Here is an 18,891-nt window from a genome sequence, read left to right as displayed (position 1 = left end):
TATCCAGTGCTTTTTCCAATCTTCCAAAATTTTAAGTAATCATGGTTGACTGACAGCCATAGCCTGATCGAAAAGCCGCAAGGAAATGGTAAAAAATATCATCAAAATATTTAGTAAGTTGATTTTCTATGATCTTCTATGGCTGATTCAAAATTTTTTAGATATAGCAGGTAAAAAACTAACGGGTCTATAATTACCCTTTTCAAGAACACTGTTTTTTTTAATGAGTGGGTGCCACTTGGGCAATTTTTAACGAGTCTGGAAAAATGAAAGTGGATAATGATAAATTTACAAGCTGTGTGATAGGTTTAATCACTACAGGTTTAGCAGCGTGTAAAATTTTTGGTGATATACCATCTATACCTGAGTTGCCTTTTTAACATTAATTTTACCATTTCTTTTAGAAACAAATGTTTCATTTATAGGCTGAAAAATAAGTTTATTTGATGTTGACCCATTTGAGTATTTGTATATATTATAGTTATATAACTTCTGTACTTGGGTGTTTGTCATTAACCTGTATGTTGTTGTCATCGATTTTTTTTTGCAACATTTACGAAAAAGTTATTAAAAATTTCAGATATTTCTTGTTGGTTTGTGATGATTTTGTTGTCTTCCTAGCTGTAGTATGGTTTCTTTTTGGCTGGTGCATCCTTTGTTTATTAGAAATGGCTTTACTGTTGGCCAGAAATCTTTAGACTTAGGACCACCTAGCTGTGCATCGTTCTAGGAAGTATTCTATTCTACCATATAGTGACCGCCTTCAACAAATTGAAGATTATGTCACAGGAGGAAACTTACAACAAGACATAGATTGATATATATACAATCTTTCAAAAATACAAAAAAAAATTAAAAAATGCTTTGTATAATAAAGTATGATGTAATAGTTGAGTTAATATTGATGCTTCGGATTGAAGATTTGAAAGAGTCTACTGAAGTGCAATTTACAATGTTGTCCGGTAGTTTGTTCCAGTCGGTAATAGTTCTTGGAAAATAGGATTCTTTTCTGTACTGTGTTTTGCAGGATGGAATTTTGGAAGCTGTTCGAATTTGAATATCTTGTTTGTCTTTTTTGTGGGATTAATTTATTATTTTTAGGTATTGCAACCTTTTCGTGTTCAATTTTATAAAGCATTACCAATCTTGAGTCTTTTCTTCTGTCAGAGAGGCTGCGCCATTCAAGATGTTGTAACATGTTACCAACGCTTGAGGTGTTTCTGTATTTGTTGGTAACAAGACGCGCAGCCCTCCTTTGAACTTTTTCAATGCTTTCTATGTCTTGTTGTAAGTATGGATCCCAAACAGAGCAAGCATACTCTAGTGATGGTCTTACTAGGGACTTATATGCTTGCTCTTTAATTGATGTTGAGCTTATGTTCAGATTCCTCCTTAGAAAGCCTAGGGTGCTATTAGCTTTCTTGCATATGTTGTTTATGTGCACATCCCATTTAAGGTTGGAACTGATGGTAACCCCCAGATATTTTGCTGTTGTTACATGTTCTAATGAGTGATTGTGTAATGTGTGGTTAAATTTGATTGGTTTTTTATTTCTGGTGACTGAAATTACATTACACTTATCTGGGTGGAATGCCATTTTCCACATAGTTTCCCACGATGCCAGTTTGTCAAGATCTTTTTGTAATGTGGATGCTTCGGAATTTGATTTTATTGCCAAATACACTATTGTGTCGTCTGCAAATAAACGTACTGTAGATGTAAGACCAGTTGGAATGTCGTTAATATAATACAGGAAGAGACTTGGTCAAAGAACTGACCCCTGTGGAACCCCTGACTCAACTGCAACATACTCAGATTTTCCCCCCTCTAGAACTACTGCCTGTTTACGATTGCTTAGAAAATTTTGTATCCAGTAGTTTAATTCCCCCTGTATCCCGTAATGGTGAAGCTTATTAGTTAGAAGAGAATGTGAAACTTTATCGAATGCTTTAGAAAAATCCATGACCAAAATATCTGTTTGTTTACCGTTTTACATGTTAAGTGAGACATCATCTATAAATTCAAGTAGTTGTGTTTCGCAGGATCGACCTCTGCGAAATCCATGCTGTAGGGGATATAAAATGTTGTGATTATCTGCATGTGTCATGATGTGTTTAACTATACTATGTGTTCTAAAAGTTTGCAACAAATACATGTGAGAGATATAGGGCGATAGTTTTCAGGTTATATTTTTGGCCTTTTTTGTATACAGGAGAGACATGGGCAGTTTTCCAGTCATCTGGAACAACACCTGTTTTAACTGACTTCTCAAAGATAATGGTAAGTATTGGTGCAATTTCATGTGAAAGTTCTTTTAAAAATCTTGGTTTAATTTCGTCTGGTCCTGCTGCTTTGTTAGGATTTAAGTTATGTAAAAGTTTTTGTATACCTTCTGTTTTTATGATTAATTTTGTTATGGGTGGAAAAAGAGTATTCTGTGGCATGTTACACTGTTTGACAAATTCTTTATGGGAGATATTTGATGCTGGTGTGAATACAGACTGGAATTGTGCGTTAAGTGCCCCAGCTTTTTGTAGTAGATCAGTTAAGAGTTTGCCATCTTGTTTAATTTCAGTAATACCACTATAATCAGTTTTTTTATGTTTAATAAAGGTCCAAAATTTTTTCATAGTGCCAAAATTTGTTCCATCTTGTGGTGGTAATATAATGCTTTCAATGTATTCCCAGTATGATTTTCGTATACATTTCTGTACCTGGTATTTAACCTCTTTGTATTTTTTAGTAAGAGATGCATTCCCGGATTTTTTTGATTTTTTATATAGTCTATCTCTTTTTCTAATGAGCCGTTTTGTTTCCATTGTGATCCATGGGTGACCGTCCTTTGTTTTTGCTGTTTTATGTGGGATGTGAACTTTCACTGCTTTTATTATTGTTGCTTTAAAACAGTTCCACATTTCATTTACACAAAGATGTTGCTGGTTTTCAAAGAGATGTTTATATGAAGTGTTTATTTCTTGTTTAATTGTGCTCCAATTTGCTTTTTTATATAATGGAATTATTCTAGGCTTTTGTTTAAGTTTTGATGAAGCTATTGCAAATTCAGCAAACACAATATCATGATCAGATAGGCCGGGAATAACTTCAACACGCTGTACTTGGTTTGGTTAGTTTGTAATTATCAGATCAAGAATATTGTCTTTACGTGTAGGGACATCAACAATTTGGGTGAGACATGTGTCGTCAAGTGAGTTGCCAAAGAAGTAATGAAGGTGTGGGTAATTAGTGTTTGGTTTTAGTGATCTGTTGTTCCAATCCCAACCAGGGAGATTAAAGTCTCCCCCTATAATAAGCGTGGAATTTTTTATTTGTGTGGCTTTTCTTATCATTAAGTCAAAGTTTTTGAGACTAGTTTCGTCAGATGTTTTTGGATTGTAGAAAGAGCTTAAGTACAATGTTTTCGAACCAACAATGTCTACTTTTGCCCAGACCATTTCTGTTTTGTCCGGGGGTGCAGGTTCATATACCTCAGAGCTAATAAGTTCTTTCTTTATAGCTATAAGAACACACCCCCTTCTTTGTCTGTTTCTGTCTTCTTTCTGTCATTTCTGTACAATTTGAAATTGTCAGGAAATATTTCGACATCTTTTATTTTTGGGTTTAGCCAAGTTTCTGTGCCAAATATTATGTCAGGCTTTGTGCTGTCAATGATGTTATTTACTAGGTGTTGCTTGTTTTTAATTGACTGAAAGTTGATATTAAGTACTCTCAAAGGCTTTTTTAAGGATGACACCCGAGTTTTTTTACGTATGGGTGTAGATGCATGAAGAGGCTTGATGTTTTGATTCTGATAATCTGGACTTGATTTAGAATTTGAGTGATTGATGTCACCAATATAAAGGCTTGCAAATGGATTCGGTGAGTCAAGACTATGTAGATCAAAAAGTACCGTGCTGTAGTTTGGTTTGTCACAGATAATGCAGTGCCAGTATCTGTTGATCGACTGTTTTTTAAGTTAAGTAACAAAATTTCTTTGAGTTTTGTATGCATCCCATGTCTTGCTGTTATTCATTTTTTTGAAATTTGTTATACAACATTTTCTTTTTTGCAGATTTTAACAGTTTATTCATGTATGGTATTTGTTTTGCTAGTATTTTTCTTTCTTTAAAGGGTGCATGTTTGTTTGCTGTATCAATAAACTTCTTGTTGAAGTTTTCATACTCAGTGTTTACATTATTATGTGGGTCAACATCCCAATTTAACTCATTCAAATCTGATAAAAAATTATTTACATTTTTAAAACTTCTACATTTATGATAAAACATAAATGTATTATATATAGCGACTGGCAATGATTTGTATTTACTATAAATCCTTGATAAAGATTAAACAAACTTTTTGTTGAAATCAGTCATTAATTTTGTTTGGGGACGACGGTTTGATTTTGGTTCGGAACGACCTGATGCTGTATTAATGAGTTATTCTCTGGGAAAACAATCTTACGAAAGCGTCTAAGGGGAAACAACTGCAACCAGGAAGTCATGGCGTCGATAAATATTGAACCGCTTCATTTAGAAAAGGGTAAATTACTATATACATGATATAAAAGCATATTTTGCGTTGATAAACATTGTAAAGAGCGATAAAGAAAAAAATCTTTTTAATTTTTTTTTTATGCAGCAACAGCGTGGCTTGGACCTTCCATGCCTTCTGTATACATACAAAAAAAAATAATGTTAATTCAGATCACTCAAAAGGGTAAATTACTATATACATGATATAAAAGCATATTTTGCGTTGATAAACATTGTAAAGAGCGATAAAGAAAAAAATCTTTTTAATTTTTTTTTTATGCAGCAACAGCGTGGCTTGGACCTTCCATGCCTTCTGTATACATACAAAAACAAATAATGTTAATTCAGATCACTCAAGTTGATTATAACTTGATACGACTTCTATAGTATATGTTTTTTTTTCCTATGCAGCAGCAGCGTGGCTTGGACATTCCATGCCTTCTGCGTACTTACATAAAAGAGTTAATTGATTTTATTAGAACCAGCAATCCTTTTGTATTAATTCTCCAAATTCAACTTTGAAAGATGTTTAGCGTATTTGGTTTTGTCCATAGACCATACGCATCCCAATGGCAATGTTACGATGATTGATCACCATGGGATAATTTGTTGACCATCTCATCGGTTCTAACTTCTGTTCCACTAATAGTGGCACTATCTACGGACAGCCGTTGAATACACATAGTTATTAGACCACTAGCATAACATATAGATTCCAATCGTCCAGAAAAATAGCAAATAAACATCTTCACCTTAATGCTTGCTGCGGAACAGTGGCTCTTACCAAGTCTTAGACTTAAGTCCTTATGATCATGATGATACATGTATTTTTTGACAATTTGCAGACCTTAAGTATAAGGACCTAAGAGCTACGGTACCAGGTATTGACTATTTGGTCCATTCGCTCCCGAATCAAATTCGCACCCCACACGTTCTCCCACTGGGTCCGTTCACACCCTATTTTTATTCAAATACCGGTTGAATTAGATGTTTTTTAGATTTATATATCAAAAATTTAAATATTTATATTTTCATGAATAAAAATTTGTTTATCATTTTAATGAATTATTTTTTATGTGATTAGAAGATTAATTAGTAATTGTGATTTATTGAAGATTAAGAATTTAAGTCTTAATTAGTATTTTCAAAGCTAATTTGGTAATATTGTTATGTGTTTGGTGTAAAGGAAATACCAGTAGATCATTAAGCTTGGTCATGTTGGTAGGAGTAAAAACAATGAAGATTTTGAATTAAAGAAAAAGGAAAGATAATTAATTTAAAAGCTTGTGACAAGTATAATAGCCGTTTGGAATCTTCTGTCTCTCTTTTACAAGTTTTAGAGACAAATAATAATAACTTAGTCTTTGGTCATCATGACAATATTCCTTTATTCATTGCGTAAAATTTAAAATAATTTTCACAAAAGAAAACCTGTTTACTTTTTTATAATGTCACTTTATTTTAAAACGATAAAAAAAAACTTATTTAATTTATTTTCATAACTATACACTGTCACTAACTAAAGCATGATAAAAACAATATTCAACACAAAATCTTTATACATTTGTAAAAGGGTGCGAACATGAAAGGGGGCAAACAAGAATGGGAGCGAACAAGATTTTGGGCAAACAGACCCGAATTCACGGTTCCACAGCTACCTTAATGTATGATCATGCACCACAATATATTTGTGGATGACATCCCTAACAAGGTTTCATGTCGTTCTGGACCAAAGTCAATCCATCCCAAGTGCTGAAGTGGTTCAGCCCTGTTGATTTGGCCCATATTTAAAGTTGATTTGGGTACAAGGTCAAGGACAATAGTCACTTATAGAAAAAGTCATAATGGCACCTGGTCAAATCGGCATCTACAAAATGTAGTCAAGCTGCACCTATGTAAAGTCAGTTCTGCACCTAGTATTATCTTTACTTTTCTCTTTCCTATTATCAGTCAAGGGTATAACTTAAACAAGTTATTACAAAAAATAAAAGGCATACTAGTACTGTTATTGTGGGAATTCTGACAGAGGTTACAATGTACATGTATCTCCTTCTGTCAACATGCCTGTCATGAATTGTGTTGAAATAACACGTGTTTGTTATTGTACAAAGAAACAATGTCTATAATAATGGATTTCAGTTAACACAGACATATTCGTTGGGTGAAAGACAAAACATTTTAGTGTGTAAATTCTTGTTTTTCTTTTGCAGACATCAACAGAGCAATTGACCTGCTGGATGCCTTACAGAAAAGTAAGTTCATGTAATTATAATGTTAACAAATTCTGATATTCTGGTCTTCTGCAATACAGTATAAAAAGTAGGCAGTTATATATTACAACCATGTAAACATTGACTACCCATGATTGACTGTCCCATATGTAGTAGCAGTTACACATTGTTACAATGTAAACATTGACTACCCGTGACTGACTGTCCCATGCAGTAACAGTTACACATGTTACAATGTAAACATTGAGTACCTGTGACTGACTGTCCCATGCAGTACCAGTTACACATGTTACAATGTAAACATTGACTACCCGTGACTGACTGTCCCATGCAGTACCAGTTACACATGTTACAATGTAAACATTGACTACCCATGACTGACTGTCCCATATGTAGTAGCAGTTACACATTGTTACAATGTAAACATTGACTACCCATGACTGACTGTCCCATGCAGTAACAGTTACACATGTTACAATGTAAACATTGACTAGCCGTGACTGACTATCCCATGCAGTACCAGTTACACATGTTACAATGTAAACATTGACTAGCCGTGACTGACTATCCCATGCAGTACCAGTTACACATGTTACAATGTAAACATTGACTACCCATGACTGACTGTCTCATGCAGTACCAGTTACACATGTTACAATGTAAACATTGACTACCCATGACTGACTGTCCCATGCAGTACCAGTTACACATGTTACAATGTAAACATTGACTACCCATGACTGACTGTCCCATGCAGTAACAGTTACACATGTTACAATGTAAACATTGACTACCCATGACTGACTGTCCCATATGTAGTAGCAGTTACACATTGTTACAATGTAAACATTGACTACCCGTGACTGACTGTCCCATGCAGTACCAGTTACACATGTTACAATGTAAACATTGACTACCCATGACTGACTGTCCCATGCAGTAACAGTTACACATGTTACAATGTAAACATTGACTACCCGTGACTGGCTGTCTCATGCAGTAACAGTTACACATGTTACAATGTAAACATTGACTACCCATGACTGACTGTCCCATGCAGTACCAGTTACACATGTATACAATGTAAACATTGACTACCCATGACTGACTGTCCCATGCAGTAACATTTACACATGTTACAATGTAAACATTGACTACCCATGACTGACTGTCCCATGCAGTAACATTTACACATGTTACAATGTAAACATTGACTACCCATGACTGACTGTCCCATGCAGTACCCGTTACACATGTATACAATGTAAACATTGACTACCCATGACTGACTGTCCCATGCAGTAACATTTACACATGTTACAATGTAAACATTGACTACCCATGACTGACTGTCCCATGCAGTAACAGTTACACATGTATACAATGTAAACATTGACTACCCATGACTGACTGTCCCATGCAGTAACATTTACACATGTTACAATGTAAACATTGACTAGCCATATACATTTGTATCTTCATTGTTACATTTACAATTATAACTATTTAGAGATGAATTATATATAATTAGCATGGTTAGGAGACTTAATCGTACAGGTGTTTTTCTGTAAATGATTTAAGGCCAAAAAAATAATACATGTGTTTCTGCTAACCCTACCTACCCTAATTTTTAGTGCCTACCCTAACACTTTTTATGCCATTTTGGAACAAGCACTGTTAAAGTCACAATGATTCCCTAGTAGTAACCAGCTAAAAAATGTTTGTAAAATAAAATGATATTGCCTACCTACCTACCTACCCTATTTTTTTTCAGCACGCTAGCGGAAACACATGTATTATTTTTTTTGGCCTAATCATGTTAATAGGATAAACTTCATTTATACATGTTATACAGTCTTCAAAACCTTCAATCCTAGGTTTATTATTTGAACAAGTTTCTTTTATGAAAAGAAATCATGGTTCAACAGATTGAAATAAATAATATGAGTTTAAGATATATCAATTTTAAAGAAATTTACGTGCATTCTATACATTTGTACTTCTTTCTACAGAATATTCAATTTGCTATATATTGGACAGTATATACAAGTTACTTATTTATTTTTCAATATTCATATGCAGTTCCACATGCTCTAATTGCTTGCAAAATTTCATAAAAATCAATGAGATTGCCCATTTACGTACTACCTGTTACCTTAAACATGGCATTTTTATTTACATATGTAAGTCTTGAGTGCAATTACATTATGCATATAATCATGATGATTGATAAGTACTTTATTTCAATAACAAAGGAAATTATTCAGTTGAATTAAAACTACATGACAGGTTCCTCTACAGTAGTTAGTTGCATTACAACACATTCTGACGGGTGGCTTTCTGAATGCGGTGATAATGTCTTTTTCTCTGTTCAATTTCTGTTCCAGATGGTCTAGTCCCTCAACAGAAGTTAGCTGTATTACAACATATTCTGCAGAGTGACTTTCTGAATGCTGTGGTGATAAGGTCCATAATGTTTTCCCTGCACAATTTCTGTTCCAGATGGTCTAGTCCCTCGACAGAAGTTAGCTGCACTACAACACATTCTGACGGGTGACTTTCTGAATGCTATGAAAGGTCTATAATATTTTCACCGTACAATTTCATGTTTTCTTTGGACCATGGTCTAGTCCCTCGACAGAAGTTAGCTGCACTACTAAAGATTCTCCAGAGTGACTTTCTAGATACTGTGATGATATAACCTATAATGTTTTTATTGTACAATTTCTGTTACAGGTGGTCAAGTCCCTCCACAAAAGTTAGCTGCACTACAAAAGATTCTCCAGAGTGACTTTCTGAATGCTGTCAGAGAGGTGTATGAACATATCTATGAAACTGTAGATATAACTGGAAATGATGAAGTCAGGGCCAATGCTACAGCTAAGGTAATACTGAGAAATAATTGGAGTTATCTCCCATAGACTGTTTTGAATCTAAACTTTGAGCTGCACTTTTTGTGTTTTTGTGAGTTTGAATATTGATAAAGAAAATACTATTCATTGTAAAATATTGAGATATAGGTTATATTTATCTTATTTTGCTCTTTTCGTTGAATTTTACCACATACATTGTACAGAAAATCAGCTATCAAAAGAGAATTTAATTGTTTTTAGGTCACAGTTGTTACAAGTGAAGAGACACCCATCTCAGGGTATTTATATTTTTTATTGATTGTTTTAAGGCCACAGTTGTTACCAGTGAGGAGACACCCATCTTAGGGTATTTATATTGACCACCGTCGTTCGTCCTTCCGTCTGTCCCGCTTCAGGTTAAAGTTTTTGGTCAAGGTAGTTTTTGATGAAGTTGAAGTCCAATCAACTTAAAACTTAGTACACATATGTTGTTACCAGTGAAGAGACAACTATCTCAGGGTATTTATATTTTTATTGATTGTTTTCAGGCCATCGTTGTTACCAGTGAAGAGACAACTATCTCAGGGTATTTATATTTTTATTGATTATTTCAGGCCACTGTTGTTACCAGTGAAGAGACACCCATCTCAAGGTATTTATATTTTTATTGATTGTTTTTAGGCCACCGTTGTTACCAGTGAAGTGACACCCATCTCAGGGTATTTATATTTTTATTGATTGTTTTTAGGCCATCGTTGTTACCAGTGAAGAGACAACTATCTCAGGGTATTTATATTTTTATTGATTGTTTTCAGGCCACCGTTGTTACCAGTGAAGAGACACCCATCTCAGGGTATTTATATTTTTATTGATTGTTTTTAGGCCACTGTTGTTACCAGTGAAGAGACACCCATCTCAGGGTATTTATATTTTTATTGATTGTTTTTAGGCCACTGTTGTTACCAGTGAAGAGACACCCATCTCAGGGTATTTATATTTTTATTGATTGTTTTTAGGCCACTGTTGTTACCAGTGAAGAGACACCCATCTCAGGGTATTTATATTTTTATCATGTTTATTGATTGTTTTTAGGCCACTGTTGTTACCAGTGAAGAGACACCCATCTCAGGGTATTTATATTTTTATCGATTGTTTTTAGGCCACTGTTGTTACCAGTGAAGAGACACCCATCTCAGGGTATTTATATTTTTATTGATTGTTTTTAGGCCACTGTTGTTACCAGTGAAGAGACACCCATCTCAGGGTATTTATATTTTTATTGATTGTTTTCAGGCCACTGTTGTTACCAGTGAAGAGACACCCATCTCAGGGTATTTATATTTTTATTGATTGTTTCAGGCCACCGTTGTTACCAGAGAAGAGACACCCATATCAGGGTATTTATATTTTTATTGATTGTTTTCAGGCCACCGTTGTTACCAGTGAAGAGACACCCATCTCAGGGTATTTATATTTTTATTGATTATTTCAGGCAACTGTTGTTACCAGTGAAGAGACACCCATCTCAGGGTATGAATTTTTTATATTGATCTTTTTCAGGCCACAGTTGCTGCCTTTGCTGCTAGTGAAGGACATGCCCACCCGAGGGTTGTTGAACTTCCTAAGACTGAGGAGGGATTAGGTTTCAATGTCATGGGGGGCAAGGAACAGAATTCACCCATATACATTTCACGTATCATCCAAGATGGCGTTGCTGACAGACATGGAGGACTTAAGAGAGGTGACCAGTTATTATCAGTGAATGGTATTAGTGTGGAGGGAGAACATCATGAAAGAGCTGTAGAATTATTAAAAGAAGCAAAGGGAGTTGTTCGTTTGGTAGTCAGATATACCCCTCGTGTTCTGGAGGAGATAGAAGCTAGATTTGATAAACAAAGAATGTCACACAGGAGACAGACCCCATAAAACTGTTGTCATTATCAAATTTATCATTTATACAAGACTTTTCATTAGGATCATACATGTACACAGTAACTGTATAAGTATCGGTACAATTTATTTCTTAACTGAACACTATTACTGGTAGACTGTTGTGTACTATAATATTTTATAAACAACAGAAGTATCTATTATTATTTCGGAGTATGAAATTGCCTTTAGTAACATGAGAAACTGATTGATTATTGTATTTGATAGACATAACACATCTAGAATGATAGAATTTGAGATTCCCTTATTTTGTCACTATTTTCACATTTCCCAACTGATTGTGAAAAAATTGTTCTCCTCACTAGTGAAATACTTGTTCTCGGCAAATGATTGGTAGAAATTTAATTATGACGTTAAATTTTCTTGATTTCTTCTGAATTCCCGATTGTGACGTCATGAAAAAAGGCGACCATGCCTGATGACGTCACATATAAAGAACACAACTTTCTGCAAATCTTTGAAAAGGAAGGATAAAAATCATTAGAGAAACAGATTCCACCACTATAACTCGTGTATTACGATATTTCTCCACTCTCAACAGTTAAATTTTAATATTTAAAGAGCTCGTCAAGCCTCGCGCTTGAAATATTAAAATTTAACTGTCTTGAGTGGAGAAATATCGTAACACACTTGTTGCAATGGTGGAATCTATATTCCTTTTTTATGTATCTTAAAATAAACTAAAATTTTTTTTTTTATTATGGATAGTTTATACATTTGTGAAATACCAGTAATATGGAATATGAATATTTGAAATTGTGAAATTTTCAACATATTTATAAACCATAAAACCTATTGTGAGAATTGTGTTTCCTGAATTAATACTTGTGAGAATTTGCAGGAAATAATTATTTAAACAGGCAAATCTATTTAATCTGAATGTTATAATTTGAAGGTTATACTTTTTCATGTTTTTAGAAGCCATGACTGATCAAATATATTGTAAACTTTCATCTCTTGGCTGATTTAATTTCAATCTGTATGTTAAGGGAGTCTCCCTGATCATGGTGATTAGTGTAAATTTGTACTTTAAGACTATTGATTGATTAGGTTAAAGGGAAAGAAGCAAATGAATCTGAATGTTATACTTTTTAGGGGGCATTAAAACTGAATCCTAAGGTTGTTTTATTTTAAAGGAGCCTTGCTAAATAATTTGAACCTTCCACTTTTTTGGAGTTGACAAATAGAATTATATTAAAGGTTGTATATTTTATTAGGCAAGGCAGACTGGTTTAAAAATGATAAATTTTATAAGCATTTTGACTGAGAGAAAATAGATATTTGCTGATTTTCTGTTTTTATATTAAGAGATTTTATCATGTTGTCAAAAGAACATTTATATACCATTATGTGTACATTTATATACCATTATGTGTACATTTAGGTAAATTTAGAAATACATTGTACATTAATGGGATGAAGATGTGTGCTTTTTTTTAAACCAGCTATTTTAAAAATTTAAATATAGAATAATGTTTCAGTTTGAACAAATGTTGGGTCATTCTATACCATCTGTATCTGCTACGCTTACACTGCTGTTACTTCTTATAGTTCTCTCATTTTCAACAAAATCTAGCAGCAGTTAAAAAGAATAGATTACTATGTGAAATTTTCTAGGATATCCACCCAGTAACGAGTTCAGACATGTCAGAAAGTTGTTATGTTTGAGTCTGCACCAAATGTGATAAACTGTTTAAGTAACTGTAAGTCTGAAAGGAGGAACATGAAAATCATCAGTTACTTAACCATATAACAAAGAATTTACATCAGTGTCCCCCTTCTCAGATCTTTCTTTATAGTGCCCATCTTTTACTTCTCTTTTTGACAATGTATTTCTGGATGAATGTTTGTTTTCAGATTATTTACAATTTATTATGTTGAAATTATATGGTGTATGTTTTACTAGAATTTAGGTTGTGATTATATGTAATAAATCTTTTACTAGTTTCTGCTTCTTGTTCCTTTGTTCAAAAATGTATATTGTTCATTAAATTGATAAACTTTGTGCATAAGCAGTAAAGACTTAACGTTTTTTTTTTATTTATAAGGAAAAGTTCAAACAAATTGTTTGTATATTTGTGAAGAAAGTTTAATTTTTATGCTGACCTCTAAATTCTTAAGGTGTTTTGGATAATTTATATGGACGGGTTCATGTTTAATGTCCAGTGGCAAATATTACATGCCTATAAGGATGAGAACGTGAATGTTATATGATAATGTCCCCTGAATTGTACTAGACCAACCTGCTGAGCAAACTTTTAAATGTGCCAGTTCACTAGGTAATAGTCTGCAGGAAGACTTGTCACCGTACCCAGTTCACTAGGTAATAGTCTGCAGGAAGACTTGTCACCGTACCCAGTTCACTAGGTAATAGTCTGCAGGAAGACTTGTCACCGTACCCAGTTCACTAGGTAATAGTCTGCAGGAAGACTTGTCACCGTACCCAGTTCACTAGGTAATAGTCTGCAGGAAGACTTGTCACCGTACCCAGTTCACTAGGTAATAGTCTGCAGGAAAACATGTCACCGTACCCAGTTCACTAGGTAATAGTCTGCAAGAAGACCTGTCACCGTACCCAGTTCACTAGGTTATAGTCTGCAGGAAGACTTGTCACCGTACCCAGTACACTAGGTTATAGTCTACAGGAATACATGTCACCGTACCCAGTTCACTAGGTAATAGTCTGCAGGAAGACATGTCACTGTAACCAGTACACTAGGTAATAGTCTGCAGGAAGACATGTCACCGTACCCAGTTCACTAGTTAATAGTCTGCAGGAAGACATGTCACCGTACCCAGTTCACTAGGTAATAGTCTGCAGGAAGACATGTCACCGTACCCAGTTCACTAGTTAATAGTCTGCAGGAAGACATGTCACCATACCCAGTTCACTAGGTTATAGTCTACAGGAATACATGTCACCGTACCCAGTTCACTAGGTAATAGTCTGCAGGAAGACATGTCACTGTAACCAGTACACTAGGTAATAGTCTGCAGGAAGACATGTCACCGTACCCAGTTCACTAGTTAATAGTCTGCAGGAAAACATGTCACCGTACCCAGTTCACTAGGTAATAGTCTGCAGGAAGACATGTCACCGTACCCAGTTCACTAGTTAATAGTCTGCAGGAAGACATGTCACCGTACCCAGTTCACTAGTTAATAGTCTGCAGGAAGACATGTCACCGTACCCAGTTCACTAGGTTATAGTCTACAGGAATACATGTCACAGTACCCAGTTCACTAGGTAATAGTCTGCAGGAAGACATGTCACCGTACCCAGTTCACTAGTTAATAGTCTGAAGGAAGACATGTCACCATACCCAGTTTACTAGGTTATAGTCTACAGGAATACATGTCACCGTACCCAGTTCACTAGGTAATAGTCTGCAGGAAGACATGTCACCATACCCAGTTCACTAGGTAATAGTCTACAGGAAGACATGTCACTGTAACCAGTACACTAGGTAATAGTCTGCAGGAAGACATGTCACTGTAACCAGTACACTAGGTAATAGTCTGCAGGAAAAAATGTCAATGTAACCAGTACACTAGTTAATAGTCTGCAGGAAGACATGTCACTGTAACCAGTACACTAGGTAATAGTCTGCAGGAAAACATGTCACCATACCCAGTTCACTAGGTAATAGTCTGCAGGAAGACATGTCACCACACCCAGTTCACTAGGTAATAGTCTACTGGAAGACATGTCACTGTAACCAGTACACTAGGTAATAGTCTACTGGAAGACATGTCACTGTAACCAGTACACTAGGTAATAGTCTACTGGAAGACATGTCACTGTAACCAGTACACTAGGTAATAGTCTACTGGAAGACATGTTACTGTAACCAGTACACTAGGTAATAGTCTACTGGAAGACATGTCACTGTAACCAGTACACTAGGTAATAGTCTGCAGGAAAACATGTCACCTTACCCAGTTCACTAGGTAATAGTCTACAGGAAGAAATGTCACCATACCAAGTTCACTAGGTAATAGTCTGCAGTAAGACATGTCACCATAACCAGTTCTCTAGATAATAGTCTGCAAAAATGAATCATCATGTTACCGTGTCCAGTTCACTTGATAATAGTCTGCAGGAAGACATGTCACCGTCCCCAGTCTCTAGGTAATAGTCTGCAGGAAGACATGTCACTGTACCCAGTCTAGGTAATAGTCTGCAGGAAGACATGTCACTGTAACCAGTACACTAGGTAATAGTCTACAGGCAGACATGTCACTGTAACCAGTACACTAGGTAATAGTCTGCAGGTAGACATGTCACTGTAACCAGTTCACAAGGTGATAGTCTGTAAGAAGACATGTCACTGTACCCAGTTCACGAGGTAATTGTGTGCAGGAAGAAATGTCAACGTAACCGGATCACTAGGTAAAAGTCGGCAGGCAGACATGTCACCGTACCCAATACACTTAGTAATAGACTGCAGGAAGACATGTCACTGTAGCCAGTTCACAAGGTAATAGTCTGTAAGAAGACATGTCACTGTACCCAGTTCTCTAGGTAATAGTCTGTAAGAAGACAAGTCACCGTACCTAGTCTCTAGGTAATAGTCTGCAGGAAGACGTGTCACTGTACCAAGTTCACTAAGTAATAGTATGCAGGAAGACATGTCACTGTAACCAGTACACTAGGTAATAGTCTACAGGCAGACATGTCACTGTAACCAGTACACTAGGTAATAGTCTGCAGGTAGACATGTCACTGTAACCAGTTCACAAGGTGATAGTCTGTAAGAAGACATGTCACTGTACCCAGTTCACGAGGTAATTGTGTGCAGGAAGAAATGTCAACGTAACCGGATCACTAGGTAAAAGTCGGCAGGCAGACATGTCACCGTACCCAATACACTTAGTAATAGACTGCAGGAAGACATGTCACTGTAGCCAGTTCACAAGGTAATAGTCTGTAAGAAGACATGTCACTGTACCCAGTTCACGAGGTAATTGTGTGCAGGAAGAAATGTCAACGTAACCGGATCACTAGGTAATAGTCTACAGGCAGACATGTCACTGTAACCAGTACACTAGGTAATAGTCTGCAGGTAGACATGTCACTGTAACCAGTACACTAGGTAATAGTCTGCAGGTAGACATGTCACTGTAACCAGTTCACAAGGTGATAGTCTGTAAGAAGACATGTCACTGTACCCAGTTCACGAGGTAATTGTGTGCAGGAAGAAATGTCAACGTAACCGGATCACTAGGTAAAAGTCGGCAGGCAGACATGTCACCGTACCCAATACACTTAGTAATAGACTGCAGGAAGACATGTCACTGTAGCCAGTTCACAAGGTAATAGTCTGTAAGAAGACATGTCACTGTACCCAGTTCACGAGGTAATTGTGTGCAGGAAGAAATGTCAACGTAACCGGATCACTAGGTAAAAGTCGGCAGGCAGACATGTCACCGTACCCAATACACTTAGTAATAGACTGCAGGAAGACATGTCACTGTAGCCAGTTCATTAAGTAATAGTATGCAGGAAGACATGTCACTGTAACCAGTACACTAGGTAATAGTCTACAGGCAGACATGTCACTGTAACCAGTACACTAGGTAATAGTCTGCAGGTACACATGTCACTGTAACCAGTTCACAAGGTGATAGTCTGTAAGAAGACATGTCACTGTACCCAGTTCACGAGGTAATTGTGTGCAGGAAGAAATGTCAACGTAACCGGATCACTAGGTAAATGTCGGCAGGCAGACATGTCACCGTACCCAGTACACTCAGTAATAGACTGCAAAAAGACATGTCACTGTAACCAGTTCACAAGGTAATAGTCTGTAAGAAGACGTGTCACTGTAACCAGTTCACAAGTTAATAGTCTGTAGGAAGACATGTTTCATACCCAGTTCACTAGGTTATAGTCTGCAGGCAGACATGTCACCGTACCCAGTACACTCAGTAATAGACTGCAGGAAGACATGTCACTGTAACCAGTTCACAAGGTAATAGGCTGTAAGAAGACATGTCACTGTAACCAGTTCACAAGGTAATAGTCTGTAAGAAGACATGTCACTGTACCCAGTTCTCTAGGTAATAGTCTGTAAGAAGACATGTCACCGTACCTAGTCTCTATGTAATAGTCTGCAGGAAGACGTGTCACTGTAACCAGTTCACAAGGTAATAGTCTGTAAGAAGACATGTCACTGTACCCAGTTCTCTAGGTAATAGTCTGTAAGAAGACATGTCACCGTACTTAGTCTCTATGTAATAGTCTGCAGGAAGACGTGTCACTGTACCCAGTTCACTAAGTAATAGTATGCAGGAAGACATGTCACGTCACTGTTACCAGTACACTAGGTAATAGTCTGCTCACCACTGTCACAGGTTAGGGAGGGTTGAGCGCTCACTACTGTCACAGGTTAGAGAGGGCTGAACACTCAATACTGTCACAGGTTAGAGAAGGTTGAGCGCTCACTACTGTCACAGGTTAGGGAGGGTTGAGCGCTCACCACTGTCATAGGTTAGGGAGGGTTGAGCGCTCACCACTGTCACAGGTTAGGGAGAGTTGAGCGCTCACCACTGTCGCAGGTTGGGGAGGGTTGAGCGCTCACAACTGTACTTGGTTAGGGGTTAGGAAGGGTTGAGCGCTCGATCACCACTGTCGCAGGTTGGGGAGGGTTGAGCGCTCACCACTGTCACAGGTTAGGGAGGGTTGAGCGCTCACCACTGTCACAGGATAGGGAGGGTTGAACGCTCACCACTGTCGCAGGTTGGGGAGGGTTGAGCGCTCACAACTGTCATAGGTTAGGGGTTAGGGAGGGTTGAGCGCTCGATCACCACTGTCGCAGGTTGGGGACGGTTGAGTGCTCACCACTGTCACAGGTTAGGGAGGGTTGAGCGCTCACTACTGTCACAGGATAGGGAGGGTTGAGCGCTCACTGCTGTCACAGGTTAGAGGTGTTTGAGCGCTCATTACTGTCACAGGTTAGAGAGGGTTGAGCGCTCGCTACTGTCACAGGTTAGGGAGGGTTGAGCGCTCACATCTGTCATAGGTTAGGGAGGGTTGAGCGCTCACCACTTTCGCAGGTTAGGGAGAGTTGAGCGCTCACCACTGTCGCAGGTTGGGGAAAGTAGAGCGTTCTCCACTGTTACAGGTTAGGGAGGGTTGAGAGCTCACTACTGTCACAGGTTAGGGGTTAGGGAGGGTTGAGCGCTCGATCACCACTGTTGCAGGTTGGGGAGGGTTGAGCGCTCACCACTTTCGCAGGTTAGGGAGATTTGAGCGCTCACCACTGTTGCAGGTTAGGGAGAGTTGAGCGCTCACCACTGTCGCAGGTTGGGGAGGGTTGAGCG

General features: G+C 37.0%; 1 protein-coding gene across 1 annotated transcript; it reads left to right on the top strand.

Annotated features, from left to right (window-relative positions):
• The first annotated feature begins 4,479 nt into the window (after positions 1–4,479).
• Positions 4,480–13,512, top strand: LOC127705096 (protein lin-7 homolog C-like). Its single transcript, XM_052209366.1, has 4 exons — positions 4,480–4,539; positions 6,743–6,784; positions 9,500–9,648; positions 11,176–13,512. Exons 1-4 carry the CDS (start codon positions 4,500–4,502, stop codon positions 11,539–11,541), a joined length of 597 nt encoding a protein of 198 aa, XP_052065326.1. The 5' UTR covers positions 4,480–4,499; the 3' UTR covers positions 11,542–13,512.
• Positions 13,513–18,891: the final 5,379 nt, after the last annotated feature.

The sequence above is a fragment of the Mytilus californianus genome, unplaced genomic scaffold (assembly GCF_021869535.1).
Source record: "Mytilus californianus isolate M0D057914Y unplaced genomic scaffold, xbMytCali1.0.p SCAF_6, whole genome shotgun sequence".
Taxonomy (NCBI): Eukaryota; Metazoa; Mollusca; class Bivalvia; order Mytilida; family Mytilidae; genus Mytilus; species Mytilus californianus.
Note: the sequence above shows the minus strand (reverse complement) of the source record. Positions and strands in the feature narration are given on the sequence as shown.

Coding starts and splice junctions, on each gene's coding strand:
- LOC127705096 (XM_052209366.1), top strand. CDS start 4,500: ATGGCGTCGATAAATATTGAACCGCTTCATTTAGAAAAGG. Junction 4,540..6,742: donor ACCGCTTCATTTAGAAAAGG/GTAAATTACTAT, acceptor TTTCTTTTGCAG/ACATCAACAGAGCAATTGAC. Junction 9,649..11,175: donor GGGCCAATGCTACAGCTAAG/GTAATACTGAGA, acceptor GATCTTTTTCAG/GCCACAGTTGCTGCCTTTGC.